Source organism: Nicotiana attenuata, unplaced genomic scaffold (assembly GCF_001879085.1).
Source record: "Nicotiana attenuata strain UT unplaced genomic scaffold, NIATTr2, whole genome shotgun sequence".
Taxonomy (NCBI): Eukaryota; Viridiplantae; Streptophyta; class Magnoliopsida; order Solanales; family Solanaceae; genus Nicotiana; species Nicotiana attenuata.
In genome coordinates, this window is record NW_017678438.1 from 6,175 (window position 1) to 16,595 (window position 10,421).

At 41.2% G+C, this 10,421-nt stretch overlaps 2 protein-coding genes across 6 annotated transcripts; one reads left to right on the top strand and one right to left on the bottom strand.

Annotated features, from left to right (window-relative positions):
* Window positions 1–1,579: 1,579 nt before the first annotated feature.
* LOC109221619 lies at window positions 1,580–4,035 on the top strand. Its single transcript, XM_019386082.1, has 4 exons — window positions 1,580–2,057; window positions 2,248–2,265; window positions 3,506–3,545; window positions 3,633–4,035. The coding sequence occupies exons 1-4, from the start codon at window positions 1,580–1,582 to the stop codon at window positions 4,033–4,035; spliced, it is 939 nt and encodes a 312-aa protein (XP_019241627.1).
* A 3,037-nt stretch (window positions 4,036–7,072) lies between these two features.
* On the bottom strand, window positions 7,073–10,097 carry LOC109221620 (ethylene-responsive transcription factor 3-like). Of its 5 annotated transcripts, none has more exons than XM_019386088.1 (3): window positions 8,872–10,097; window positions 7,541–7,624; window positions 7,073–7,448 (listed from the first exon to the last, which is right to left on the bottom strand). In XM_019386088.1, exon 1 carries the CDS (start codon window positions 9,986–9,988, stop codon window positions 9,422–9,424), a length of 567 nt encoding a protein of 188 aa, XP_019241633.1. In that variant the 5' UTR covers window positions 9,989–10,097; the 3' UTR covers window positions 7,073–7,448; window positions 7,541–7,624; window positions 8,872–9,421. The 5 variants fall into 5 exon arrangements, with proteins under 5 accessions (XP_019241633.1, XP_019241632.1, XP_019241631.1 ...); XM_019386087.1 differs by having other exon boundaries at window positions 7,088–7,448; window positions 7,541–8,010; XM_019386086.1 differs by having other exon boundaries at window positions 7,088–7,448; window positions 7,541–8,302.
* Window positions 10,098–10,421: the final 324 nt, after the last annotated feature.

The window sequence follows — 10,421 nt, forward strand, 5'->3', positions numbered from 1 at the left end:
AGCAATTTGTGAACAAATTTCACCCACCCAGCAAGACTGCTCAGCAAATTGATGACATATTGAGCTTCAGACAGAAACCAAAAGACGTTACAAGAAATATGGGAATGATTCAAGGGTCTGCTGGTTACGTGTGCACATGATGGTATTCTGGAGCAGATGTTGGGACAGAGATTTTACATGGGTTTGGCAGATAGTTTGAAAGCCAATGTTGATGTTTCAGCAGGTGGAGCATTTTTAAGCAAAACATTCAGAGAAAGCAAGATCCTACTTGACAAGATGGCACAAAACATAGGATGGACGACAAGAAACGCTCAAATCACTCCTGTGGTTCACTCAGTGGCTTTAGACCCGACTAACTCCATAGCTGAAAATATGGCCACTCTACTGACACAAATGAGCATCCTCACCAAGAAGGTTGATGAATCAGGCCGGAAGCAGCATGTACACATAGTTGATGCAACTAATAGGGGTTTATGTACATCATGCATTAATCAACCATATGTTTGCTCTTGGAGTGCTGAAGGTGATAACCAACAATATCAGGAGAACATGAATTATGTGGCCAACTATGGGGGACAGAGGCCAGGTGGTCAGAATTGGGGTCAGTAGAATCAACAATATAGACCGGCTCAGCAGCAGTACAACAACAACAAGAACCTTGGGTCTATGCGACCACATGGTCAAATGGTACCTTACCAAAGGCAACAGGGTTACAACCGACAAAATCAGCAGCAGGCTTATCAACAACCTCAACAACAACAGACTGTGAGACACGAAGATGGGTTCGCTAAACTTGAGGGAATGATGCAACAAGTGATTGGGTCCACTGGAAAACTAACTGACAGAGTAGACTCACATGAATCAGCGATAAAGAAAATTGAGATCCAATTAGGACAGATTTCTATGGCCCTAAATAATCGTCCCCACGGGAAGTTACCTGCAGACACCCAAATCAATCTAAAAGAGCAGGGCCCGAAGCAGTTGATGGCAGTGAGTCTCCGAAATGGTAGAGACTTAGATCTAAAGCAAGAAATTGCTCGCGAAAGCAGACCGGCTGAGACACTAGTGCCAGTACCAATTGAGATAGATGATTCAGCATGGTTAACTGAGGTGGCGGTACAGCATGCGCAAGAGAACACCAACAAAGAAGAAGAGGTTGTGAAAGAGACTGAGGTTGCACCGGAACCGACAGTAGAAGCAGTGCCTGAACAAGAGAAAAATACAAATTACAGGGAAGAAGCGACCTCCAGCACCATTCCCACAGAGATTGGCCAAGTATTAGAAAGATGAGCAGTACAGGAAATTCTTGGAGATGTTGAAGCAAATTCAGGTAAACATTCCATTGATTGATGCTTTAAAGGAGATGCCTGGTTATGCGAAGATGATGAAGGACTTGATGTCCTGCAAGTTCGACTTTCAAGACTTGGCCACGGTTACACTGACTCAGACCTGCAGTGCTGTTGTGACGAGACCCATAGCTGAGAAGCTGTCTGACCCAGGGAGTTTCACAATCCCTTGCACAATAGGCAACTTTGCATTTGATAAGGCACTATGTGATCTGGGAGCAAGCATAAGCCTTATGCCCCTGGCTATCTACAAAAGGCTAGGCATTGGAAGAGCTAGACCCATGTCTATGTTACTACAGCTCGCTGAGCGAACAGTGAAGAGGCCCCCTAGGATTCTAGATGATATATTGGTACAGGTTGGGAAGTTTGTGTTCCCAGCAAATTTTGTCATCCTTGACTGTCGGGTTGATGAGGAAATTCTCATAATTTTGGGAAGACCATTCTTGGCCACTGGGAGAGCTTTAATTGACTGTGAAACTGGAGAGCTTAAGATGAGATTAAACGATGAAGAGATAACATTCAACGTGCAGAAATCTATGCGGAGACCAAGTGAATTTGCTAATTGCTCTCTAATAGATGCGGTGGATGTAGTTTTGGAGGAGGAAGATGAGGCATTAAACATTAAAGACCCTCTAGCAGCCTGTCTCATGAACTTAGATGAAGCTAATGGTGAAGATTTAGCAGAATGGGTACTTGCTCTTGAAGGACAAGGTTTTTGGAGAAGGGAGCTCGATTTGAGCCCTTGCACTTAGAGGAAAGAAAAACTCCTCCAGCTAAGCCATCAATAGAAGAGCCACCAAAGTTGGAACTAAAACCACTGCCATCTCATCTCAGGTATGCATTCTTAGGACCTAACTCAACTCTACCTGTTATTATCTCATCTAGTTTGTTAGATGTGCAGGCAGAACAGCTTTTGCAGGTAATGACTGAGTGCAAGACTGCAATTGGGTAGACCATTGCAGACATAAAAGGGATCAGCCCGGCCTTCTGTATGCATAAGATTTTACTAGAAGATGGGCATAAACCTTCCAGAGAACATTAAAGAAGGCTGGACCCCAACATGAAAGAAGTGGTGAAGAAAGAAGTGATCAAGTGGTAAGATGCGGGAATCATATTCCCCATCTCTAACAGCAACTGGGTTAGCCCAGTTCAGTGTATACCAAAAAAGGGAGGCATGACGGTAGTGAAAAATGAGAAGAACGAATTGATCTCTACACGAATAGTCACAAGTTGACGAATCTGTATAGATTACAGGAAGTTGAACTTGGCTACCAGGACAGACCATTTCCCACTTCCATTCATTGATCAGATGCTAGATAGATTGGCAGGGAGGTCTCACTTTTGCTTTCTAGATGGGTACTCGGGGTATAATCAGATTTCTATTTCCCCAGAGGATAGAGAGAAAATGTCGTTCACCTACCCTTATGGTATATATGCTTTTCAGAGAATGCCGTTTGGCCTATGAAACGCACCCGCCACATTCCAAAGGTGCATGATGGCCATCTTAACAGATATGGTAGAGGAGATAATAGAGGTTTTCATGGATGACTTCTCAGTGGTGGGGAATTCATTCGATGATTACCTTGTGAACTTGAGACGAGTTTTGAAAAGGTGTATCAAGACTAATCTGGTACTCAACTGGGAAAAGTGCCATTTCATGGTACAGGAAGGTATAGTCTTGGGGCACCTAGTGTCAAGTAAAGGTATTGAGGTGGATCGTGCAAAGGTTGATGTGATAGAAAAGCTTCCACCACCCACTTCCGTCAAACCAATCAGAAGTTTCCTTGGGCACGCTGGTTTCTATAGGAGATTTATAAAAGATTTTTCCAAAATTGCTAACCCCTTGTGTAAATTGCTTGAAAAAGATCACCCTTTTGTGTTTTCTGATGACTACAGGGTAGCTTTTGACGAATTAAAGAAGAGATTGGTAACAACACCTACCATAGTTGCCCCCGACTGGGAGCAACCGTTTGAGCTGATGTGTGATGCGAGTGACTATGCTTTGGGAGTAGTTCTTGGGAAGCGAAAAGATAAAATCATGCATCCAATATACTACGCAAGTAGAACACTCAGTAGAGCCTAGCCAAATTACACTGTGACCGAGAAGGAGATGCTAGCAGTGGTGTTCGCATTTGACAAGTTCAGGTCATACCTGATAGGTTTGAAGGTAATTGTGTATACTGATCATGCTGCTCTCAGGTACTTAATCGAGAAGAACGATTAAAAACCGCACCTGATTCGATGGGTGCTACTGCTGCAAGAGTTTGATTTGGAGATCTGTGACAGAAAGGGAACGGAGAACCAAGTAGATGATCATTTGTCTAGGCTGGAAAGAGCTGAAAAGAAGGTTGAGGTAGAAGAGATTCTGGAAACTTTTCCAGATGAACAACTACTAGCCACGGGTCTCGAGGAAACGCCACGGTATGCAGACAATGCAAACTACCTGGCGAGCGATATTGTTCCTTATGACATGTCCTCTGTTCAAAACAAAAAGTTTTTTCGTGATTGTCGCATTTATTATTGGGATGAGCCTTATCTGTTCAGGATTTGTGTTGATAACATGGTCCGGAGATGTATCCCTAAGATAGACCAGTCTTCTATTTTGCAGGCATATCATGCGTCACCATATGGTGGGCACTTCGGGGGAGTAAGGACAGCTGTGAAAGTCTTGGAGTCGGAGTTCTACTAGCCAATATTGTTCAAAGATGCACATCTATGGATAAAAAGATGTGATGAATGCCATCGAAACGGGAATATTTCCCGCCGACATGAGATGCCTATGAACCCAATTCAGGAGGTAGAAGTGTTGATGTATGGGGGATCGATTTCATGGGGCCGTTCGTCAGCTCATATGGCAACAAGTGCATACTCGTCTCTGTGGACTACGTGTCCAAATGGGTGGAAGCTGCAGCACTCCCTACAAATGATGCAAAGGGGGTAATTGGTTTTTTGAGAAAGAACATATTCACCCAATTTTGCACCCCAAGGGCAATAACTAGTGACGGAGGCACTCACTTTTATAATCGAGCCTTCGCGAAGTTGTTGGAGAAGTATGATGTACGCCACAAGGTGGCCACCCCATATCATCCACAAACAAGCGGGCAAGTGGAAGTCTCGAACAGAGAAATAAAGAGTGTGCTGACTAAGACTGTGAATGCTACCGGAACAGATTGGGCGAGGAAGTTAGATGATGCACTTTGGGCTTATCGAACCGCTTTTAAAACTCCAATCGGCATGTCTCCATACAAGTTGGTGTTTGGGAAGGCGTGACATTTACCGATAGAGTTGGAGCATAGAGCTTGGTGGGCGTTGAGACAGTTGAATCTTGATATTGAAGCTGCGGGAACAAGTAGAGTAACGGAGCTGCACGAGCTTGATGAGTTCAGATATCACACTTTTGAGAGCACGAGATTATACAAGGAGAGGATGAATATGATACATGATAGAAATATTATTGAGCGGAATTTTAAACCCGGAGATACGGTATTGCTATACAACTCAAGACTAAGGTTATTTCCGGGCAAATTAAAATCACGATGGTCAAGGCCTTTCCGTGTGGTTGAAATTCACCCCATGGGTGCCGTAGAGGTTGCTGCGAGTAATGACTCTCACACGTTCAGAGTCAATGGGCACAGATTAAAATATTATGTGGGCATGGATGAAGCAAAGGTAGTGTCAGTGACCCATTTGATCAAGCCTCCGAGGTTAAGCGTACTTTAAATGTGCTTATTTGCGTCGTGCCGCGACGTTAAATCAGGCGCTTCATGGGAGGCAACCCATTGATCTGTTGTATTCGTCGCGCCACGACGTTAACTAAGGCGCTTGTTGGGAGGCAACCCAATTCGTAGTTGATTTTTAGTGTAGTTAGAATTTTTCTTTTTATTTTTAGATACTAACAAGTTTGCATGTGAGTTTGGGCGAGTCGAGCAAGGTTTAAATATCACGCGAAGTCAGGAAAATGCCAGAGACTGCCCGGCCTTAGGCTGGCGTCGCCTGGCTAAAGCCAGGGGTCAGCTAGGCCTTACGTTGGCGTCGCCTGGATAACACCAGGTTGAGCCAGGCCTTAGGCTGGCGTCGCCTGGATAACGCCAGGGTTAGCCAGGCCTTAGGCTGGCTAACGCCAGGTAGGTATTTTTTTGCCCTCTTTAAGTTATTTCGTCCTATTTTGGTTGACACAAATATCACAAACACGCCCTCACTCACTAAGACACTCTTCAAGCAAACCCTAACCTCACTTCCATCAAGAAATACCAAGTTCTACAAGAAATTTCACAAGCACACAAACACATTGCACAAATTGATTGTTCACCCACACACAATCACCATCCACACAGAGGTCAAGCTTCATCTTGCTAGCCATTCACACTCCTCCGAAATTCTAAGTCAATCTACTCCTCACAAAGCTTCAAAGGTATGATTCTATCTCTTTTCTTGGTAATTTCGAGTTAGGTACATGTGTTGAGTGGTGGTTGTTCTTCATTATTGGTTATTCTTCTTTGTTGCTTATGCTTCATTAAGGATGGTTGTTCTTCATGGTTTTATGGTGTTTGAGTGCCCCAATCCCATGAACCCCTTAGGAATGGTGCTGAGTTTTTGAAAATCTATGGTAGTACGGAACTCCCAAGCCGATTTGGGAGGATGAGGCAATCCCTCAAGTCCATAAGAATTCCTATAGCACTAGTGNATTGATGAGGTAATGTTAATTGTTGTTATTTGACTGCACATAAATCTAAAAAGAAAAAGAAAAACTCTTGGCATATGCCCAAAATATTCTTAAATTTTGGATATTATTTCTATGGTTAGGGTAATAAGAAATTTAGAGTTAAAAAATTATAAAAAGTACTACATTAAAAACTGTTATGTTATAAAAAGGAACATAAGGAGTACTATATTAGACTGCTAGTTTTAGCAATATAGGAATAATTTATAGTATTGGAGGGGATGGATAAAATAGAGGTTCGCATCCGGTGTTCTATGACAAGATGCGGATGGTTCGGATGCGGATGGTTCGGGCATATGAATAGGAGAGACCGATTCTCCAATAAGGAGACATGAGATGCTGGCCTTAGTGGGTCTGAGAAGTGGTAGAGGTAAGTCGAAACAGTATTGGGGAATGATAACTAGGCAAGATATGGCAGTGCTTCAGCTTACCGAGAATATGACCCTTAATAGGAGGGTGTAGAGGTCAAGAATTAGGGTAGAAGATTAGTAAAAGCCGTGAATTTTCAGTTTATATACCTATAGTTACTTTCGCTTCGTATTTCTTGCTATCTTGATGTTATTATTTCGTCTTTCTCGCTATCTTGATGTTATTACTATCGGTTGCCACTGATTCTTTTTTCTCCTTGTCTTGAGCCAAGGGTCTATCGAAAACAATCTCTCTAACTGCTCGGGATAGGAATAAGATCTGCTACACACTACCCTCTTTAGACTCACTTGTGAGAATACACTTAATTTTTTGTTGTTGTTATAGTATGACTTTTGTTGGAATAAGCTAAGAGACCTTGACGTAACAATACAGGGTTGTTACTTAAATGGCGCGATAATGTCCATAATTTATATAATGAACCTCAACTTTCTTGAGATTGCGGCTAGATGTTATTGTTGTAATGAGAAGTGGAAACCAAAATCGCAGTAAAACTTTTAAATCTCAGATCATATTGCCCCTTAACGCAAACTTTTGTCTGATACCACCATAATTAGGATTGAGGCGTAGTTGCTGATGATTTTTTATCAGACAGGGACCAACAGCTTTATAGAAATATACTGAGTGACATTGTGACTTTTAAGTCATAAACATTACAAAATGTATTGAACAGCTACAGAAAATGTCATCTTCATAATGTTGAGAAGAGATCCATTTTCTGATGCAGTGCTGTTTTTCCAAGAGAGGACAGAGTTTTTGTTTTCTGGACTTGCCAAATACAGTTTCTGCAGCAATAATATTTCACCTCTCGTTACAGCATCATGAGTTTAGAACCTTCCCGATAAGAATTGATGAATAGCAAGCTTAGGCATGGCAAGAATCTCAGTAAACAAGCACATGCTCCTCAAAGAAGAATGTATATTTCAACTTTTATGCAGCAACCAATCAAGGACAACCTTCATTACAAAGTGAGTCTCAGTATAGTGACAGATCCAAATGCAGGTTCCGGGGTTCAGTAGTATTAAAAATTTTGGGTAACAGCTCTCACCCAATATATGTGCAAATAACAAGTATAGGTTGAATTAGATGTACTTGGAACCCACAATGTCTAAATCCGCTACTGCATGGAGACCTGTGCAAGATCAGCGTGAAAGATAAAAATCAACCATAGGTTGCCTCGAAATGAACACGTAAACATGCTTAGAATTACACATCACTACATATTGCTTCTGCTTGCAACAAAATGAACACATGATGTGTAAAATCACAATTGTATTTATCTAAGAAAGATGTTGTCAGAACAGCCATGGCGTTGGCTGGATGATTGACTACAAAGCACAACCACATCTGCTTGAGAGCCAAACTAGAGAAAGGGATCATATCTGAAACATATCCCAACAGGAAGCTAACTCGCTATACAGAACGGGAATTGCAAGTTTTTCAACCGTGGGATAAGGCTTCATCATGCACGATTTTCCCTTATCTTCAGGAAGTCATAGTTGAATAAGCACAAAATTCCTGGAGTAACAGAAAAAGATGTAATTGGTAACAGAGTCGAAAAAACCAGTTCAACATATACGTAACAGAAAAAGCCATCTGATGGAAGTAGAATACAAGAGAATATGTTGGAAGATTGTCTATAGCTAACATGATAAAAGATATGCTTGAAAAATAAACTCAAATTTCAGAATCAAAAATTTACCTTTTAAACTTCCTCCGTACTCTTTGTGAATTTCAAAATGGGGCATTCCATCTTGCAAATGGTGGGGATGATTTACCACATTCCACTATTACTAATAATCAGTCAGGGCTACAAATGCAAAGGAGCCAGCCATTACATTCAAGTCACTCTGTCACAAGCCAACCATTCGCCACCAATGGATAAAATGCGGTACAAACCACGACATACTAAGTCTTAAACAGCAAAATTGTAGAGCTAGAACAATTGTCATTCCCCTAGACTTCTTTAGGTTTCTTTTTATTTTTTCAGTTTAACCATCCGGTATCTGAAACCAAGTGGTCCGACTAATCCACATTTTCGCTGCATAGGGCCCACTAAAGGTGGAAGCACTCTCCCTGCCAAGAGTTTCTCTATACCCGGCTCAAATCCGAGGGCATACATCCCATCACACTCCTTGGTGATGACTTCTTTATGTTTCCGTCACTCTATTGGTTCTTCACCTAGTAATTTCTCAACTTCAATTCACAATAATTTGTTTCTTGGCAACAATACTTGTTGCCTCTCTAAATTCCAAGTTTCTAAGGAAAGGTGATCACTCTATTTACTAGTACTTAATTTATAAGTATAAAGGACCAGTCCGTCTACTCATAATAGTAAAACGCAGGAAACAAGTTATAAAGTCAAATGCAGCTACTCACTTGGCTGCTAAATCTTTGAGATGCCTCCGCTCCTTCGATCTTCTTTCCCGACAGCATATATCCTCCTCATTTATCACCATTGCTGCCAACGCGTGCTCATCCGATTATCCTGCACGAAGTCATAGTACTACAAGAATATTTCTCAAAAAACAGAAGCAATCAATCAATCAACTACGCCTCCATCCAAGTTAGTTCATATAAATCATCTTGTCCAATATGCTGTATTCAGACCCATTTTACCAGAAGAAAACGCACAGAGACAAAAAAAATGTTCCAATTTCATAAGGAAGAACATTTTACCAATTCAGTTTCATAATACAAAAAAAGGTAAATCTTATAAATCAAAAACAATAATAATTATAAAAAAAAACTCAGCATCAGATCCAACGTTCTATAGTAAAGATACATTCTTTTCTGATTTAGATAACATCATGACTCAGTAAATTAATCTATGCATAATTTAAAAACCCATTTGGTTATTAATTTCTCAACATCCACCACATGGATAAATAACATAGAAAAAAGAGTTTTTTTTTTCATCATAATCAAATTAATTAACATAACTAAAAATACAAGGGGTAACATGGACATCATCAACGTCATCAGACGGAGGGAGCAAGTTCAAATCAAACGGCAGAGGCTGTTTACAAAACGACGACGAATCGACGTCAATATTATCATCCACCACAGTCGATGACGAATCGCAACAACTGTAACACTCCACCGCCGGCGGAGTAATCCGGCGAGTAATTTCAACCCGCGAGTGCAAATCACGCGCCCCGCTGGATGACTCCACCGTACTGCTCAGGCTACTGGAAGCCGGCCAGTTAAAATTTTCAAACTGGTTCTGCCCATACGGAGGCAAAACTGAAAAATTGGTTTTCGCTTTGGGTCCATGGAAGGCGCGTGCGGCATCATCGTAAGCGCGTGCAGCATCCTCCGCCGTGTCAAAGGTGCCAAGCCAGACCCGAGCTTTTTTTATCGGGTCTCGTATCTCGGCTGCGAACCGGCCCCACGGCCGTTTACGGACGCCCCGATAACGATTCGGGTCCGTTTTAGGGTGTCGAAAAGCTACGGATGTTGATCTATTTGTCTCAGAATTTTTCCGACGGGGCATGGTAGGGTGAAATGGTAGGGTGGGTGGGGGAGAAGAAGATGAGAAGCGAAATTGCGCATTGTGACTTCGTTTTGGTTTTTATTTTGTTTTTCTGAAAATGCTTTACTTGGTGGATACAGAATTTGAAGGATAATGCGAATAGTTTTTTTTTTTTGGTTGCTTATTTCAAAATAAAAACAAATATTATTTGTTCATAAAAATTTGATGCCAAAAAAAAAAAAAATTAACCCTTGGAACTTGATTTTTTCTTCCAAAAGTTGATCAAATTTTTATGAACAAATAATATTTTTGTTATTATTTTTTAAATAAGCAACCAAAAAAAAAAAACTATTGACATCTTTCTCTCACAAAATTTTAACTTTTATTCAAGTAAATGTACATCTAAACACAACTTCAACTTCTAAAAATTATTTTCAGCCCAATTTCAAAAGTT